Source organism: Pteropus medius, unplaced genomic scaffold (assembly GCF_902729225.1).
Source record: "Pteropus medius unplaced genomic scaffold, Ma_sr-lr_union100, whole genome shotgun sequence".
Classification (NCBI taxonomy): domain Eukaryota; kingdom Metazoa; phylum Chordata; class Mammalia; order Chiroptera; family Pteropodidae; genus Pteropus; species Pteropus medius.
This window is the reverse complement of record NW_024355990.1, coordinates 4,036,086-4,056,583: the sequence shown is the minus strand read 5'-3', so window position 1 is coordinate 4,056,583 and position 20,498 is coordinate 4,036,086. Positions and strand designations below refer to the sequence as shown.

Below are 20,498 nucleotides of genomic sequence, written 5' to 3'. Positions count from 1 at the left end.
TAAGCACCAGGATATGTGCGGCACGTGGAAAGTTACCATAAATGTGAGTTCTCTGGCCCTCCCATGCAGCCCCCGCCACCTTCGTGCCTTCCCAACCGCTTTCGTTTATTTACCCACCAGTAGCTTGAACTGTCCTGAAACAGACAATGTATATAAGCTGTTAAATGCACTACATGGGGATTGGGGGTGACAGAGGGCGCCTGACATCAACCTGGCTTTGCTCAGGCCTGAGCTCCAGTCCTGTCTCTGCTCCATCAGGGGCGGGGCGGGGCACGGGCAGAGCCTGCCCCGTAGAAAAGTCGGGGCTCCCAACGGTTTGCTTCCTTTGACATTTATTATATGCTGTTCGCTTATCGACTGCAGATCATCCATTCATCCATTCATTCATTCACCCGTTCAACAAACTAAACACCTCCTCGCGTGCCAGACGCTGTGCTGTGCCTGATGCTGACGGTATATCAGCAAACAAGAGACGAGCCCGCGCGGAGCCCAGAGAAGGGTGTTGACAGGCGCCAGACTGGGAGCAGGAAGAGCTGTCACGGGGAACGATCGCAGCTTCCACGTCGGCCCCAGACAGCCGCACTCAAGGCTTTGCTCCAATGTCACCTCGGAAAGGCCTTCTGACTGCCCATTCAGAGTTACTAGTCCCCATCCTCTAGCCCATCCCCCATTTTATTTTTCTCCACAGCACTCGCCACTCCCTGCATCTGTTACGTCTGTGTGCCCCATCGGAATGCGAACCCCAGGGAGGCTGGTGACTTTCACGAGAATGCTGAAAAAGTCAAAATGTCTGAGAATTTAGATTAAAGCAGGGATGGCTGGGCAAAAGGAAGAAACCCAGGCCAGGAACTACGCTCCAGAATGGGCTTCGAGGGCAGGTCTGCGTAACCCTAAAACCCTCAAGGAAATCAGAAACCTCCCTGCCCTTCCTGGGTCACATCGCACTGTCCAGGCCCTGAGATGTGGCCGAGCCTGACTGGAGGTGTGCCAGCTGCACGGCGCAGGCAGCATTTCAAACACTTAGCACGACGATGGAAACCGCCTCGTTAATGTCTGAAATGATATCTGGGGTCTATATTGGCTTAAATAAAATTTATTAAACGTATTTTCGCCTGTTCTTTTTTACTTTTTTAATGCGACCAGTGAAAAACATCTTAAATGACATACGTGGCTCATACTGTATTTCTACCGAATAGTGTTGGTTTAAACCTGCAAATTAAAAAAAAAAGCAAGCGAAGAGCACCAAAAGGCTTCCCACCACAAAACAGCGGTCCCTCGAGGCAACCACTTTCTAGTTCTTCGTAGTATGAATATTTACCCATACATATAAACAATGCCTGCACCCCTCATTCCTAATGTATTAACTGTAGACATTATCTACGGCCTTGCTGTTTCTTACCCGTCCCCTCTCCCCCGACGACCCCTGACCCTGAGCCCATCCTTCCTGTAGTTCTACTGTGTTGATGGAAACAGGACTGACATGCTCTAACGGCGTAAATACAGCTCACAGCTGAACCAAGCGGCGCTTTGTGAAGACACGACCTGTGTCCATAACACGTCTACAGTTAACACATTAGGGATTAGCGGTGCAAGCATTGTCTATATATACATATATGGGTAAATATTCGTACTACGAGAATCTTCCAAACATGCTCAAATAATTGTTTTTTCTGGGTTCTGTCTCTTTCTTGGAGCGTCCCTTCTGCACAATTCCAGCCTGCCTCTCCAGCGCGGACTTTCCTTTGCAGCCTGCCTCTGCAGTGGAATGTCGTTTCCTGGATTCCAGAACATTCTGTCTTAAAGCACATTTCCCACCAGCTTCCAGGAAAAGGGTCCATGGGAGGCACGCTTTTTACAGCCCTGGCATGCCTGCAAAGAACCGCCTGACGTGGCTGGATGTGGAATTCCCTCCAAAAGTCGGGCGTCCTCCTCCAGCGCCATCTTCCTCTGCGAGGACCCCCGCCATGCCTAGCGCGGTTCTCCGCTCACACTCATCGGGACCCATGCGCGTTTACTTCTCTCACCTCAGGGCCTTCTACCTACCGTGCTTTTTTTTTTGTTCCCTTTTTTCTAGAACGATGACCTAGTTTTCATAATTCCGCATATTTTCGCTCTATTGGTTTGAAAGCTCTCAATCTTATTTCTATTCTTCTAGTGCTTACCCTTTAATTTTTAATACATCTACATGACTCAGAAGTCCAAAGCAAATCAATACCCCTACAGTTCAAGGATCTTAGAATGTGTTTATTCAAATCATTCCCCTCTCTCACTCAGGTTTTTTTGTCAGGATTTTTGTTTTTACTTCTCCTCAAATTAGTAATGGCCACTGTTTCATAAACTGATGCTTATTTAGATCTCCCCACACATTTCTGTCTTTGTTCACCATTCTTTATGGTCTTCCTTCTTTCTCCTGGGTTTGGTTTCCTTCTTCCTGGAGTACGGTGAAGGTCTGATAGTGAATAAACTCAACGCTTCCTTTTGGGAAAATGCCTTCATTTTGCTCCCGCTACTGAATAACTCAAGCTGGTTACGGAGCACTAAGCCAACGACTTGCCTTCCTTAGCGACCATCGAGGTCCGGCCTCTGCTGCAGCTGCTGCTTGCACATTTGCTGAGCCTCCCTGTGAACCTGGGGAGTAGTCTTCCCCTCAAGCTGCTTTTAGGGTGCTGTTTTCCTTTGGGGACTCCCGTTAGACACAGGTTGGGCCCTCCAGTCCTCCCCACCTCTCTTCCTTATACGCCATCTCTTTATCTGTGCTGAATTTTACTTAACTTCTCCAGATCGTTTTCCTGTTGATGATTCTCTCTTGATGTGTCTATTTTGCTACTTAACATTTCCATTGGGTTTTAAAGTCGATGATTAGAATTCTCATTCTATTGGTTTTATTTGATTCATTTAAAAAATCGTCCCTTTTAAATGTATTGTCTTATTTTTTCCTTTGATTTCTATTCTTTCTTTTAGCCTTCCATCACTTTAAACATTTATATTATAATGTCTTCCATTATCTTAAGTTTTTAAACGCTGGAAAACCTTTTTGTTGTGACATCTGACTCTGGCTTATAATTTCTGCCTGTTTAATAATATCCTAGCAAAAGTTCGTCATGTGTGGAGACTGTAAGATTCAGAGCGGCCTGCACTGTGAAAGGGTCATTCTACAAAAGTTCTGCTTTTCCTTTTGCAAGGAATTCCAGAGGTGCCACCAGTCTGGTGCTGGCTCAGGGAGTCCTAAACCACGTGGGATTAGAAACACACACTTCAGAACTTGGCTGTTTCGATTGCTCACGGGAGATGTCTCCCAATACCTCAGAGTGCGGGGCAATGAACATCTCCCTTGCCCTTTCTATGGCTGCATGGGGGAGGCTGTCTCGAGTCCCTTTTACCAGGGAACAGCCTTCTGAGGAGATCTGTATTTCGATTCTATACATGTTCATTAAAATCCAAACTTCTATTATTGAAACTATTTTGGGGTCCAATAAACACCCCCCAGAGCTGCCAGCACATCAGTATCAGTAAGCTTACTCTGCTCTGGCTTTAAATTCTCTCTTTGATTTTGGTTTCTCGCAATCTCTTTTCTTTCCTGTAAGATCAGCTATATATTTAAAAATCTTTGTTATGTTTTACACAGAATGCTACGCGACTGTAGCAGGAGAGGTTCTACATTAGCTCCTTCCGCCGCATTAGATTGGAAATCTACCCCATTGCCTTCTGGCTTCCCTCGAGGCTGAAAAACCCTTTCATCTTCATTCCCGATCTTCTGTACGCAACCTCTCTTCTCTCTCTGGAAGCTTTACCCCGCAGCGTTCTGGAGTTACACAGCGTGTCCGGACTTTTCCCATTCACCATTCTGGAACGCTGTGACCAGCAATTCTGGAAACCTTTCTGATTTCTTTGATACATCTGCCTTTCATTTTTCCCTTTCTCTTTTGTAGATCTGGATATCAGATGTTTTTATTCTATTTCGGGGGTCTTTGTCAACTCTTTTTTCCCCCTAATATTATGTTACCATCCAAGAATTCTTTCTCGTTCTGATTTTTAGAGTATCCCGCTTTACCTCCTTGACAAAATCTTGGCTCTGACTTCTCTGCGGACATTCGCTGTGTGTGGAGGGCTTCTTCTGTTTGCGTGTCAGCTGATTCCTCAGAGATGACTTTCTCTTTGCTCGGTCTAGCCTCTCCCCTTCGTTCACGTCGGGAGTTTTCTGAGTACGTTCAGTGATCCTTGGCTGTCCGTTCCTGTTTAAAAGTGAGTCGCCAAGATGACTCTGCGGTGATGGAACAGTTCAGTATCTCGATTGCTGTGTGGTTACCTGAAACTACGCGTGATAAAATGGCACAGAGCTGCACACACACGCTGCGTCCCAATGTCAGTCTCCCGGCTGTGCTACCCATCGGTGGTCATGGAAGATACGACCACCGGGGGAAACTGGATGAAGGGTGTGGGGAACGTCTCTGTGCCATTTTTGCAACTTCCTGTGAATCTATATTAAATAAAAAGTAAAAAAAAAAAGCTGAGGCGGCACAAAGATGACGGAAGCTTTGTGAACACAAGCGAGGCCTTGGACTGCGGAGGGCCACACGAGCTGGGGTGGAAGCTAGCTGCTGCTCTGAGGGACTGTCGAACGCCAGCAGTGCAGGTGTGCCTTTGGCACTGGTCCTTTCTTCCAGACCCCACGCCTCGTACCTGGTCTCAGCCCCCTGGGAGCGGCAGCGGGCACAGCTGGGGTTTCCCCGCTCCGTGTTCAGCCCCTCGGGAACCCTTCTCCGTCCAGTGCTACTTGCCCTCTACTGCACCTGAGGTGTCTCCCATGCTTACCTAAGGTATGTCAGCCAGAGGTCTCTGACCTTAATTTGGCAAAGTATGTACATATGACCACGAGATATATTTGAAGATGGGGAGATGATAGTAAGTGAACACCACCACCAAAAACAAACAAAAAAACACCAAAATAACAAACAAAAACAAAAAAAAAACAAAAAACAAACAAGAACCACAAATTCAAAAATCAGAAATCCTTAGTTTCAACAGTCACCTCAAGTTAGAGACCAGCTGACGGAGAAAGGAGAGCCCTGCTCCGCAGACACCCTCAGGCGTCTAAAAGGGCCACCCATCTGCTCTTACCAGCGGCTTTCGGCTTCAAATGTCAACGAAACTTTGAATTCCATAGATCGCTGTCATTTAACCATGACCGTCGGAGCTGATCCAGGACAAGGCTGGGCGCTGGGGGGGAGCGACCGTCAGTGTCATGTGGCAGGCGTGGGTGAGCACCACTTTACACACTTACAAAACTAACTTAGATTCTTAAATGCCAAACTAAAAACAATCACCGAGAAAGGCACGAAACAGAAATAGCCGCGCGCGTGCCCCTCAGCAGGCAGCCACGCTGCTTACGGATGGAGGACGTGCGAAGCACAGCAGCCAGGACGCACTCGCGAAGGCCTCTCCCTCCGAGCACCTTGTCGCGCACACATGCACCCTCTCGCGTGCCTCGGCAGAGCCACGTCTCAAACCTAAGTGTGTTCACGTCAATCAACGAGCATCTCGTCATCCCCCTGAGTAAGAAATATTCTAATCCACACTATGAGAGCCAAAAAAACAGAGGGGACAGTCTCTGCCTTCCTACTTGGTGTGTTGTGGTTCACGCGACTGCTAACTATTTGGAAGCTCACCCGCCCCCCGTCCAAGACGACCTATTTAGCACCCTCTTTCCCATTCTAGGGTAACTGTGGAGCCCCAGACGTAGAACAATTAGAACTTTGTTCCTGGAAAGCTTCCGAACTTAAAGCCCTTTCAGTTTATAAGGGTCTCAAAGCCCCTAGTGAATATTTCAACAGGAAAGGAGGTTAAATCCCAACGTAACGCAAGCTGCCTGGCACAGACACGATGACATGAGGTGGCCCACCTGCCAGACTCTAAAGGACAGAGAGGAGACCCAAATGCAGGGTCTAACAGGCAAGCTGACAAATAACCCAATTAAAAAACAGGCGAAGGATTTATCTGAATAGATGTTTTCTCCAAAGGAGAGAAACAAATGGCTCATATGCACACGAAAAAGACGCTCGAATTCAGCAGTCATTAGAGATGCACATCGCATCACTCTGTGACACGCCTCACACTCACTAGGCCACATTTTATGATGGCTGTGACCGAGAGACCGCCAGTCCCGGTGCCGGTGAGGACGGGGAGAAACAAGGGCCTCATTCGCTGCCGGCGGCGGGGCGCGAAATGGCGCAGCTGCTCTGGGAAACAGTTCAGCGGTTGCTCAGGTTGGACACAGAGTTTCCACATGACCCAGCAATCCCACTCCCGGGTATAACACCCAAGAGAACTGAAAATGAATGTCCACATAAAGCCTGCATGTGAGTGCTCACAGCGGGTTTGGAACAGCCAAACAAGTGGAAGCGACCCGAGTGTCCACCTGCTGAAGAACAGATAAAACATAGATAAATAAAATAGGTAAAAAAAAAAATAAAGCCACACAGTGGAATATCACTCGGCCATACAGAGGAATGAAGTACTGACACGTGATACAACATGAAGGAAACTTGAACACACGCGGAGTGAAAGAAGTCAGTCACAAAAGGCCATGTATTAGGTGTTCCGTTTACATGAAAGGTTCGGAAGAGCAAACCCGCAGAGACAGTGGTTCCCCGGGGCTGGAAGGAGGGGGAAATGAGCATGACTGCCAATGGACACAGGGTTTCTTTTGGGGGTGACGAAAATGTTCTAAAACTAGATAGTGATGATGGGTGTGCGAATCTTTGAATATATTAAAAACTGCACTTTGAAAGGGTGACGTTTAAGGTATGTGAATTATACCTCAATATAGCTGTTTTTCTTTTCTTTTTGTTTTGTTTTTAAGGCAAGTCAGGTTAAGCTGCGACGAGTGACTGCCTGGCCCTACGGTCTTGAGTAGAAAGTCTTCTTTAGATGTGACTCCCGAGTCACGGTGTAAGCCCTCTACACCCTCTCTCTGTATTACAGGCTTTATTTTTCAGGTTGAATACCAGAACCTGTCTCAACTGTAACTACTCACCAGAAAGCTAAAATCAGCACTGCTAACGATCCTCTGCTTCTACCCACAGAAAGCGGATAGCGTCCTCCTGGGGACCTTTCTTTTCCTTAAGCCTCTGTCCACCTGTAGCTTCTGGCAACCTTACCCTCAACCACCTGGCCTCCAGGGCCTTAGTTCCATAAAATAAGGAGGTCGAACCAAATCGCCCTCTAGTCCCACCAACGTGGGCCTAGGCAAACTCTAAGACCTGGTACATGGCCAAGATCCATCCGTCCTCCTGGGGCTCGGCGGAAGACCCCACCTGCACCGAGCACTCAACAGCTGAAAAGTGCCCCGCTCCGATGTTACCGGCCCAGCGGGGGAAAGCTGGAGCTGAGAGTGTGTGGGGAGGAGAGGACGGAGACCCCAACACGGGGGAAACACAGCCCTACCTGGGAATCACCGTAAAGGGCACAGGCACGGCCCCGCTGGGAGGGATGTCGCAGTGGGGCCACACGAGACGGGGACTTCAGGCGTTGGTCAGGGCAATGCCTCACTCCGGGGAAAGGCAACAGAGCCACTTCACGTGGCCACAGTCCGCATGTAGGTGTGGGGGTGAGGTCCTCCCAGAGTTCTGGGGGGTCCGCCTGAACCCGGACACCTCGCGAGCAGCCCCAACTGGGGCAAAACACGCGGGGGGCGGGGGCTGATCGGGCTGAGGATGTTTCCGGGAGAGCTGCTTCACTCCGGCTCTTTACAGACACTGTCCTCCTGCCCCCAGGGACTTCTGACTCAAACCTCTCATTAACCCCCACCCTTGCCAGTGGCACCCTGCGGCTACTGAGAAACCCGCCCTGCGGGCTCCGGAGCAGGCGCCAGGCAGAGTGATAAACGTTGACCTACGCCACCCCCAACCCAGTGGCAGAGCAGGTGTCGCCCTGAGGTGCCACCAAGTGAACCCAATGCAACAGTCTGGCCTGAAGGGCAACACCGCAGAGAGAAGGGAGGGCAGAGGCAAGCCAGGGACGACCCTGGGGGACGAGACCCTGGGGGACGAGACCCTGGGGGACGAGACACGCTAAGTCAGTCGTTCAACGTCACAAGGCTAAGGAGTTGGAGTCTGACCTAGATTTGCCTGAATCCAGAACAGTTGTACAGACAGCTACTATTTATGTTAAAAAAAAAAAAAAAAAAAGAATACGTGCATACATACACATACGTGTCAGAGCATGCAGACGAGAATCACAGCGGGCTGCTCACGGTGGCGGTCTCTGGGGAGGGCAATGGTAGGAAGGGGACAAACATTTCACTGTGTATTCTTTTAAACCATTTGAATGTTGTATCATCTGCATATATTACCTATTTAAACATATTCAGACACACACAGAGATTACGATTTAGGTTTAAAGTCGGCCTTATGGGCACACAAGCTAACTCGCAATATTTCCCCTAAACGCGCAATCACGTTTACTCTGTGGGATTCCAAACGTGACAGGGAAACTGAAGCAGAGTGAAATTATCCCCCCAGTTAACGGTAAGTATTGATTAGCTGTATGCTGAGTGCAGCTAACGGTGATCTCATGCGATTCCCAACAACCGCACGAGATTCTGTCTCCTTGTCCGGTCATGGACACTGAGCCACAGCCGGGCTACATGCTGACTCCTCCTCCCTCCCCTGGCTTACCTGACAAGCCCCCTCCCTGCCCGGGGAACAAATGCCCCAAGCTGAAGGCACAACAGGCCAGCCTGCCTGTCCCGCAGAGCTCAGAGACACCCCGGCACAAAAAGGGATTATTTCTTGGCGACAGCAGGGTACGTTCAGAAAACGCCCAGTCAGCTAACCCGTGTCCTAGTCCTCTAGACGCTGCCAACTAGCTGGAGATCCCGCTACGTCACACGGGGAGCTCACCACCACGCTCAGAAAACAGGCATTCTGCGGTGAAAGCGCGAATGGGCACCACTTTGGGGGATGACAGTTGATAAAATCAATCGAAAGTCTTAAAAATGTATTCTTACTAACCTTGACCCAAGTAACTCCATTTACGAATTCATCCTAAGAAACTTAAAGATGTAAACAAAGATATAAAAAAGTATCAAGTATGTTAGTCCCATTTTTTAAAACTGAAAACCTGGAAATTTAGCTGGTTAAGAAGAGGAGATCGGTTACAGAAACGGGTTGGTCTACACAGCACTGGCCGGTTGCAGGGGACGGCTGCACAGCCAGGGACAAGAGCCCGTGCTCTGGCGGCACAAACACCCGGGCTCCGCCCTCACTAGCTGTGTGGCCTGGGTGAGCTACAGACCCTCTCTAGGTGCTGGTCTCACCCTCTCTGAAAGGGGCGCACATAAAGCGTGTTAGAGCGCCGGGCACATGCAGGAATCCCGACGCTGGCTGGATAAAAAACAGCAATTCCGACCATCCTCCTCGTGGACTGCTTACAGCATGCTCATAACCACCATCGCATTTTCACCCTAAAAAATTAAACCCAGTAAGACATCTTGGCGATGACTGTGTCTGAATACTGGTCAGCGGGGAAAGTGGGGAGCAGGTCTTCCTAGCACCGAGGCTTTCTGCACCAGCACTGTGATCTGAAAGCATTGCCTTTATTGGGGGGCACCGAACCAATCCCCTCCTGGGGCCCATCTTTTGAATACTGCTGGCAGCTGTATACTTAAACCTTGGTGTAGGGGTCAGGGGGATAAAAACATGAACCCATTGACAACAATGAGGTTTAAGAAGGACCTGTACATCAGTCTAATCCGAAGGGTGGTCCCGCCAGGAGAAGGGGCACCACAGGAGCACGCCCGCCCCCCCACCGGGCCCGCCCCAGCCTCACTGCTGCAGGAGGCTCTGTATGAACGAGAGCCCCATCGGCCTTTAAGAAGTGCCGGTCTAGACCTCACTCGTCCGGGCTCCCCCGGCCCCACGCCACCCATAAACAGGGGTGGTTATACTCATTTTTAATAGCTGGTGCCTGACCCCTTCAAAGTTAACAGTCTGGCTGGCACAAGCCCTCGACTGCAGGCCGCAGTCCCTAAGCTCCCTCCAGAGCCCGACGCAGGCAGAGCCCGGGCCGAGTTCCCGACCCAGTGCCATGCAGCGGGCGAGCTGTCCCCTCAGACGGGCCTCGCACTAGACTCGACCGTCCCCTACGGTGGGGACTGTGTGCTGATCACCACTCAGGAACCTCACCCGTGTGACTGCTGGCTGGCCTAGCACTGCCGCTGGGTCTTTACAGCTGCTCACGACAGCGCGTCATTCTCGTCTGTCAAACCGGGGCTGGGGGATGCGGCGCTCCCACTCAGGCCTCAAAGCTACCGCAGGCGCCAGAACGCGGGCGGCTGCTGGACATTAAACCGGCGCTTCTCCCAGATCGCTCAGGCACAGTGCCAAGGACTTGAAGGAGAGCTGGGTGGCGACAACCAGGGAGTGATCGCACTGGCTGCCGAAGACACGGCCTCTCAGCTCTCATCCCAGCCCATAACCCCGGGGAGCCTGGGGCCAGGGTGGGGGTGTCTCAATTTCTGCCGGGTTTTAACCAGAGACAACTGCATTTTGACCACTAGTGACACCAGCTCCAGCCAGCTAGCCCGCTGTGCTCACGCTCTGCCTGGGGAGTCTCATGAGAGAAGATGCTAAAATAGTAAACTACAATATGGTGTATTTTGATTAATCTGCTCATCTTAGCATTAGGATGACCACATGTCCCAGTCCGGGAGTGACTATTCACAGTGCTCTCGAAAGTGCCCAGCCTGGGCAGTAAACTACATTGTCAATCTAGTACACTAGCAGGGAGACGTCAGCTGGCGAGGGGCCCACACGGCTCCAGCACAGACCACCAAGCATCTGGGGAAAGGCTAAGGACACTGTTGGTAAGTGAGGAGGATCTGGTCATTCGCTCAAATGCTCCAACTCTACATGTGAGCCATTGAGAAAACAAGCTTTCACAGAGAGCTTATTTCTCAAGAAGCTTCCAATCCAGGAGAGAGAGCCCCAGGGTGCATCTACGTGCCGTGGGGTGTCAGAGGCAGGGAAGAGTACAAGTGAACTGGGGAAACAGTCGTACTAGCTAGAGTCAACTCGAGAGGCAAGAGATTAAGCATGAGACACAGGTGAGAAGACTTGAGTGACAGGCTAAGGCATGACGAGAGGCTGGGTCCTGACAATCTAAGCAGCCGCTGAGAGGTCAGTGGACCTAAGGAGAGAGGGTCTAGGGGCAGGGAGGCCAGGGGAGATGAGCCCAGGCGTGAGGCAGTCAGAGAGAGGGCCGGTGTTGTAGAGAGGAAATGGAGAGGATGTGTTTTGAACAAAGATTTGATAACAAATTAGAATGAGAAGTCTGACACTGAAGGCACAGGCATTAAAAGAAAAAGCAGACAAACTGGACTCCATGACATTTTAAAAATATTATGCATCAGAAGACACTATCAGTAGGATATAAAGGCAATCCACAGAATGGGACAAAATATTTGCAAATAGTAGTTCTGATAAGGGGTTAATGTCCAGAAGAGAGAGAGAACCCCTGAATCTCCACAACAAAAATATCAAACAACCCAATTCGAAAGTAGGCAAAGCATTTAGATAGATATTTCTCCAAAGATATACAAATGGCCGATAAGCACATGAAAAGATGTCTGACATCACTAATCATTAGGGAAATGCAAATCGAAACCACAAGGAGACACCGCCTCACATCCATCAGGATGGCTACGATGGCGGGGAGGGGGACCACAAAACAGCAAGTGCTAGCGAGGAAGCGGAGAAACTGGAACCCTGCGGCACTGCTGGTGGGAACGCGAAATGGTGCAGCCGCCGTGGAAAACAGTATGGCAGTTCTCTGAAAAAATGAAAATAGAATTACCACATGATCCAGCAATTTCGTTTCTGGGTATATAACCCAAAGCACTGAAAACAGGATCTTGAAGAGCTATCTGCATGTTTATAGTATGCACAACAGCTAAAACATGGAAGCGACCCAATTGTCCATCAACAGATGAACAGATAAGCAAAAAATGGTATATACATACAATGGATTATTATTCAGCCTTAAAAAGGAAATTCTGACACACACTACAACATAGATGAATCTTGAGGACATTATTCTTTGAAATAAGCCAGTCCCAAAAAGACAAATACTGTATGACTCCACTTATAGAAGGTACCTAGAGTAACCGAGATCACAGAGAAGGAAAGTAGCATGGTGGTTGCCAGAGGCTGGGGTGAAGAAGAACGGGGGTCCCTGTTTCATGGGGACAGAGCTGCACTTTTATGAGACAGAGTTCTGGGGACGGGAGGTGGCGACGGTCGCACAACACTATGAATGTATTTAATACCACTGAACTGCACATTGAAAAACGGTTTAGGTGGTAATGTTATGTGGTGTATTCTACCCCAAAAATTTTTTAAAGAAAAAAATATTAGGATGGGGCCCAGGGAAGTGAATTTAAAATGATCTCAAATGTTCTGATTTTTAGAAGATGTATCTTGAGCAAGTAGAGGTGGCCGTCGTCATGTTTGCTGCTAACTCACCAACGTCTCAGGAGAAAATACACTTATACGCACTCACGTATAAAGCAGATATGGCAGAATGTTAACTGTTGGCTCATGACAGGTGGTAATTAGTAATCACTGGCATAGTCTTTCAACTTTTCTGTACATTTGCAAATATTTCACAAAAAAATTAGAAGAAATTGTTTAAAAATTCCAAAGGTTTGGGGATGGGAGAGTCGTTATACTCCCCAATTTTACTACACTAAGTCTGAGGTGCTAGTGGACGCGATGGAGCTATCTATCAAGAAAGCATCGGGAACGCGACGTAGGTACAGAAGTCACCTGAACACAGAGACCAGCTGCGGCCACAGGAGTGGACAAGAACACTGAAGCAAGACAGGAAGGGAGAGGCGAGGAGAGCTCGGGTCTTTGGAGAAGTGTCACAGAGAGAGGGAAGAGGAAAAAGGCAAAAGAAAAATTCAGTATGGCCTGGTACACAGAACACAACAGAAGAAAGTTTCCCTTACAAGGGATGACTGATCACATTCACCAGGCTGATGGGTCAAAGGGACAAGGACCCAGAAAGTCTCGGTACCCGCAGTGACCAGGAGTTCATTAGTCCTCTGTGACCTTCAGGCGAGACTTCACGCGCAGCAACGACGGACACCGGACCCCGTGCGAAGGTCTCAAAGAAATGGCAGAGACGGCAGCAGACACCCTTCCCGCCAGTAGGGCGCTAGGATGGCCCCCAATCCCAAGCATGTGGGGCAGCGGGGCTGGGGTGGGGGGAGAGATGCCTCTTTCTTCTTTGGCTTGAAGATGATGTCATCAACCTTCGGGGCCCTCAGACTCCCTTAAGTAATTAAACAGTCAGAGCGGACAAATATGGGGCTCCTTTCAGCATGGAGCACGTCAGGTCCTGATGCTCCCAGAAGCCACGCTAGAGACACAGACTTGAGGGTGTCCGTATTCCTTCCCAGCTGCGTTTGAGGGGGCTAGCAAGTCTGGTCCTGAGGATATGCCTGCCCTGATAGCATCGCCAGCCCTCATCAGAGCAGCCTCTCCCACAAAAAGAATCAAAATTAAAACAAGGAAGAAAAGCCTCATCGGAGCTGCTGAGTGTGAAAGACCAGCTCTCTCTTGCAGGATGCAAATGAAGAAGGCTCTTCTCAAGACTGCAGGAATGGCTCCTGCTAGCTGCGGATTTTCATTTTATTGTTGGATAGGACTGCTTTTTTATTTTAGTACTACTCATATCTTAGATTTAAAAATTTTTAATTGTCATAATTCGAACGAATCTTCACCAGATATAACTAAGCTATTAATTCAAACCAAAAGTGACCTGGCAACTGTCTTATTTCTTTAATCGAGCTGCAGAAAACTAAATGTTTCAGTCTCTCAAAACACGCAAACAAGCCGAATCCTCTCAACCAAATGGTCGACTCGATTTAACCCGAAAAGGACATTCATTCCAGCACTTACTGCCTCGCTGAACACTTCTGGACGGGAGATCGTTTGCGTCAATGTTTAAATCGTAAAAACCTGCATTTCACAGTCCTGCACCGGAAGAACACAGGACACCTGCGGGCAGAAGACCCACTGGACACAGTCGGCGCGGGTCCAAGGACACTACAGCCTCGACCGCAGAGCGCAGCTGAAGAGAGAAACAAGGGCGAACGACCTTGGCGCAGACAGATCCAGAGGGTTATCCATTAACATGATTCAATTTTATTCGGAACTACAACGCATTCCGGGAAGCAGTCTGCTCCCGCCTGTCCGTGCCCACACGTCTGTCAGGTGGTCCCTCGCCGAGCCCCTCGAGGCTGGCGGGATGGGAATCCCACTGAGGCAGAGCCGCAGATGTGGAGGCGGCGGCATGAAAGCCACGGCCCCCTCGGGGCCAGACAGGCAGCTGCTGGGCGAGCGGGGCCTCCGGGAGGAGGCACCGTCGAACACGCCACAATCCCAGGAGATGTAAGTGGCGGCATCTCGTACGCGCGGTCCTGACTGCCACGCTCCCCGCTTTGCGCATCCACGGAAACGACACCCGCCCTCTCCCATTCAGAAGCGGGCGGAGCGCTGGGCAGGGAACCTCCGGAAGCTGCTACCACAACAGCAGCACGGGTCACGGGTCATGACCTTCCGGGTTAAAGCTGCAGGATGGCTCTTTGACAGAGAACCCACTTGTCACAGAAACTACCCTAAATCCAACTCCGAGGGGGACCACCAGGGGCAGGTGACACTGATCACGGGGCCAGCACCGTTGTGATGGCAGGTCACACTGCACACTCTAACCACACCCATTTTGGAAAGCACTGGCCCCGGAGAAGTTCCACTGGATTCCACGAGCCCTGTGGGCAAAACAGCAAACAAGAGAGAAAAGTTCCTCCTGACAGAACAGGAAAATGGAAAATAGAAAAGCACTGAGAACAGTGTCGCGGAGACGGGGACGGGGAGGGCTCGAAAAGACCTTTAATGTCCTAAAGCCGGAGCGGTGGAGGGCACACACAGTCAAGTTCAGGGTGACCACAAGGAAAGGACCTGGAACTGAGCAAGACCTAGCCCCTCTCCAAGGAGCCCTGTGAACCTGTCTCGTGACTCAGCATTCCCAGAAGGGTGACAAGAGCAGCGAGACAGGGGACAGGAGGTCTTGGGAGGCAAGAGGTCACGGTGGATTTCCTAACACTGGCCACTTCCAAGACGACGCGGCAGTGCCGTTTCCCAGACTTTTCTGCTCCTGGAGGCAGAAGTGGGAATAAACCAGCGATGGGATGAGTCAGACTTAGAGGTCGCCTTCATTCAATGTCTAGGGGCGTTCGCAGGTTCCCAAGAAATAAAAGATATTGACAGTCATTTTGAGGATGACGGAGGGGCCAGGGTATGAAAAATGTAGGACGGAAGCACAGCACAAGTGCAGACACGGTGTTTCTGTCCTACGGCTCGCAGGCGCACCCTGCCGCGCTCCAGGTCACTGGTACACCCTCCGCCCGCCCGTCCCGACGCCCGGCTCCTTCCTCCCTCACCTGTGGTTACTCCTACTGCACTGAGATTTTCAAGTGTTTAAAGACTGAATGATTCATGCCAACCACAGGGTTTGTGACTCATGTTTGATCAGGGTACTTGGATATAGTAATGACCTATAAATCCTGAACTTAAAAACATTCTCAGGTGAGGGCAAGCTATATTTACTTCGATTTGTATTCAGGTTCCTCCACTTACGCGGTGTGACACTGGGCAAGTTACTTAATCTCTCTGTTCCTTGGTTTCCTCCTCTGAAATATGGGGATAATAATAATAGTACCTAATTCACAGGGTTGTTGCATTAAGTGAGTAATACACATAAAGCACTTAGAATGCCTGGCACATGGCAGTACTATATAATGTTTGTTCTTCATATTATCTTAAAACACAAAAGCAATACTCTACCACCCTTGTAATTCATGATCTCACTATCTGTCTTTTGGGAATTTCAAAAGATGTCTTCTAGATTCCGGAAAATACACATACATGTACATTCATTCCATCCCCCTCCTGGAGGTTGGTGGACTTTGGCAGGTGTTACTTCAAATGTGCGTTGCTGAATTTCTCATAACATAACAGAGGAGTGAAGTTCATGATTATTTATAAAAGAGGCGTAATAAAGAAGTCGAATCTGTAATCCACCAGGTCACGTGCAACAACATGATCAATCAGAAACTCCAATACCCCTCCATGCACCTTTTTGCTTTCCAAAGTGTCTCTGGTGTAGCACCACCCTGTGACACATGCAGATGACTGGCGGAAGGGATGGGGCCGGTTCTGTCTGATGGGCATCAGGACAGTGTCTGCTCATAGCCAAGCAGCCACCTTAGGCACCACCCGCTGACACTTCTGGTTATTCCACCTGTGCAGGTCACTTCAGTGGCTAAGAAGACAGACCCTGTATTTTATTGCAGAGAAAAAAATGAGGCACTGACTAGACCAAGGTCATTCGGAGTAGGTGACAACCAAGGAAGAGCTCCCAAGGGTTTTGACTTCCAATCACAGGATGCAAAGACAGTGCCCTGGAGTCAGGCAGCGAGCCACACAGAGGCACCGTCAAGGCATCGAGTCCCAGGAGCCAGAAGGGGGGGACCAAAGGACGAAGGATAAAATCACAGAACAGCGGTGAGAGTCTACAGCGCTGTGATCCTACCCGAATGAAATACAATTACATGCACTTAGTCCTGCATCTTGGTTAACCTTACATAACCTCTTCCTGTTACATCACTAAGAAAAATTGCTTTTAATGGGTCCAGTACCTGGACAGGTGAGACAAGCAAACTTCATATGCTGCGATGCTACATCTAAATAGCTTTCCCCGTGGAAATGCTGGCCTGAGTAGGAGCCAAAAATAAACCAAAAAGCCAATTCCCAAGGGACCTGTCATCAAAGATGCGACACAAACACACCGCCTCACAAAAGCAGGGCACAGACACAGGTTTAGCTTAGAGACGTTAAACCTCAAACCAGCCGAGAATGTTGTGGCAACTTAAAGCAAAAGACAACACACAAGAGATAGAAAAACTAAAGCAAGAACGGGAAGACCCATGCTTGGACTGACAGATGGCAGTCTGCTCTCCTCCCGACAGGGGCCATTCTGCCCGACCACGGCAGGGGAAGACCAGAAAGACCCGCCATGCCCAGCCAGGGCTCGAGAAGGCGAAGAGGCCGTTGGCACTTGGCTTTATTCCGAAAATTCACCCAAAGGATGACTACTGATGGGGAAGGGGCACGTCTCCGCAGAGGAGATCTATGGCGAGATGCAGAGTTTCAAGTGGATAAATCAGCCACCATGCCGAAGGGGTCAGGAGAATGAGGAAAGGTAGGAACACAAGCTGCGGCTTCTTTTAAGTCTTAAAGAAGCTTAACTTTGGCTGCTGAAAGCCTCAGGAACTGGACCATAAATCCCAGTTTCAAGGAAAAACGACTTAATTTCTGTTGACAAAATTCATGGCAGTGGCCAGGAAATAGGACTTGCTGGCCAGCCTCTTCGCTGAAACTGTTCATTAAAAACTTAAATTAAGAGACTAATATTAAGCCTTTACTCAATGACCACTAAATTAACATGAAAACTACAAAAATACTCCACAGACTACTACTCCATATTAAAGGGACACTATTAAAAAAATTCCAATAGGTGGCAGCTTTAAAAAGAAAGAAGTTTCCCAAAACTGTCACTATATTATTCTGCCAATAACTGGGTTTTCCAGTCTCATAACCAGATTAGTGATGGCATACAAATCAGAACCGAAACGCTCTGTCTCGGTCTAATTGTCTTTCAGTACGCTGACACCTTGATGGATCTATAAGGAGTCCCTCAAGGTCCCAGGACCCACCCTACCACCCTAGACAGTGGCCAGGAGCAAAGCAGGAGCCGTTCGGCTGACCAGGGCCATCTGTGCCTACGGCTCATGGTGACAAAGAGCTTATCTACTAGGTATGAACTTCCGCCCGAAACGAACCTACTCTCAAAAAGCCTAAAAGAAAAACTGGGTCCTGCCATCCATAAATGGACACTACATGCCACCACTTCCTAGAATTCCACGCCCCTCAGCTTTTGCTAAGCCCAGAAACCGCAATGGCAAAAGAAAACACCATCACTGGAGGCACAATGAATTTCAACAAATTCAAAGCAAGTCACAAGAGGGCAGCTTCAAAACATACCCAAGCCGGTGCCTCAAAGTTACTTCCTATTTAACTCCAAAATAGGTATTTTTGAGCACTGGCTAGCCAAACTTTGTGTAATTACACACGGTGGGGGGAGGCAGAGGGAGCAGAACTGTAAACAAAGTTAACCACCAAAGTCAAGATGAGCAGGAACAACTGATAAACATGGCAGCTCCTGGTAGTGAGCTGGGCCAGCCTCCCAGAGTCCCAGGGCGGGAGGCCATGACAGAGTCAAATGAGTTGCATTCCAGAAGTCACAAACCTCTAAAAATGATGATTAGGGCAAATATTATTTTGAAACAAACAAACAAACAACCCATAGAAAGACACTAGCAACCGTTTGCTAGGAATACAATGAACAAACAGTATGTAGTGCAAAAATCTTCTCTTCCCAAAATAACAATACTGGTGGTAATTTTTAACTAGTACTCTGCTCTAAAAAGTAATATTTTCCATATACTACTGCACACGAACTTATAATTTTCTCTTCAAGTCAGAGAAGCTACTGCCTGATTTGCATTTCTCTGAGGGGAAGCCAGGGGTCCTGTGTGCAGATTTCTGTGTTTTGTGGCTACACGCACACCAGCGAGGAAAAAGACCCTGCGCTGCCATCAGTAGTCACTTCTGCCACTAGGAAGTGGATCACAGGCTCTTCCTGGGAGTGGGGCCTGTTGCCCAGCCCAAGCCCTCACCACAGACCCCCTCCCGTAGTGTGGCACGAAGCCCTACTCCTGGAGCCTTTGTCTCCCTGTGTGTGAGAAACTCAGATTAACTTCTGAAGTACCTTCCCCTGAGATGAGACCTCTCGGTCCTGGCAGCTAAAGTGACCCAGGCCTGATTCCTGCTTAGAAATGTTTTCTTGAAGAGGAGGAGGAGGAGATGAAGGGGTGAAAGATAGTGGGCTGTGCATGCATGTGAATCTCTGATAGTAATTCACACTCAGGAAAACAAGACATGAAAAGCTACCACACCAACCTTGGTTCAAGGTTTCAGGTTTCTCATGATAAACCCCTTGGTTTGGTAAAACTGCAATATTTACCAGTCTCACCCCAACACCACACGGGAGTCTGATGTTTGCTTCACAGCCTCGGGTCAAAAAAAACCGATCGGTTTTCCAAATGGGTGGCCTTCTTCCATCCATGGTTCTTAGGTATTTTCTTTTTCAAGAAGTCCAACTGCACTTAGGAGTCATCAACCCCAGTCGCAGCTGTCACATCCCCCTCCCCCAGTACTATTAATATCGCCGCTCTGATTGTTAGTGATTTTACTCATAAAGTTTCCTGCAGCAATTAAAACGAGGCTACAAGGTAAAACAGAAAAGGGTTGGGTTTCTTCACCCATAATAACGCATTCTGTGTTCTAGTGAACTTCTTGCGTTTTTGCGTCGCCCGAGATTTTCACCTCTATCTCGGTTTTGGGATGCCCATAATCCCTCCCTGCAGCGACCCCGCACGGCCCTCCTTTCCCGATGCACAATGCAGTATGTAGCTCGTCGGGGGTCAGCAAAACGCCGCACTGGTGTAATGCCCAGAGCGCCTCAGAGCCCGGGGGGTTTCCCCCACCGTAGCGGGTCCACGTACATAACCTTGAGGCCGACACCACACCATAGCATGGCTCGGAAGTCCCTCCGCGTGGGGAAGTCCGGGGCCCGGTGGCCCAGGGCTAGTGCAATGACTTTGCACCGGGGCGTCCCCTCCACTGAGGCTGGTCCTCCCACCTCGGCCCACTGCAGTAGCACCATTCCGGGCAGCGCCGCGCACGCCTCCCCTCCCGGCCTAGAGCTCTAGCAGGTAACGGCCCCCTCCGTCAGCCCCCGGCCCGGCCGGGCCGCCGCACCTTGGTCTCCTTCACGTGCTGCTTGACGCCCTCCGGGTACCACTGGACGCGCACGTAGCCGCGGCGCAGCGGGCTGGCCCGGCCCTCCTCGTGGCCCGCGCCCCCCGCCTCGGAGCAGCCCGAGCTCCCGCGGCCCTCCTCCTCGCCCTCCGAGTCCGAGTCCTCGCCGTGGATGAGGCGCACCAGCCCGAAGTGCACCGAGCCGCGGTAACGGCCCGACACCAGGTCGTGAGAGAACAGCAGCCGCTGCGAGCCGGCTTCGGGGCCGGAGTCCGAGGACGGCCCGGAGGCCGAGTCCGGGGCGGGCGCGGGCGCCACGGCCGGGGCGGGGGCTGCGTCCGGGACCGGGGCCGCCTCCGGGGCCGCGGTCGGGGCCTGTGCGGGAGCCGGAGCCGAGGGTGCGGGCGCTGCGGGATCCGCCATAACTGCTCTGCGCGAGTCTCGGGCGGCGTCGGCGGCGGTGGCGGCGGCGGCGGCGGCAGCGGTGGCCGA

General features: G+C 50.2%; 1 protein-coding gene across 2 annotated transcripts in view; it reads right to left on the bottom strand.

Moving 5' to 3' along the window:
- Positions 1–20,498, bottom strand: part of UBE2O (ubiquitin conjugating enzyme E2 O) — a 44,743-nt gene extending 24,245 nt beyond the window's left edge. The window contains exon 1 of one of the 2 annotated variants that reach the window (XM_039859837.1): positions 20,007–20,498. In XM_039859837.1, the coding sequence (XP_039715771.1) occupies positions 20,007–20,429 (423 nt within the window). In that variant the 5' untranslated portion in view covers positions 20,430–20,498. The remainder of the gene's footprint in view (positions 1–20,006) is intronic. The other variant, XM_039859836.1, reaches the window with a different exon arrangement.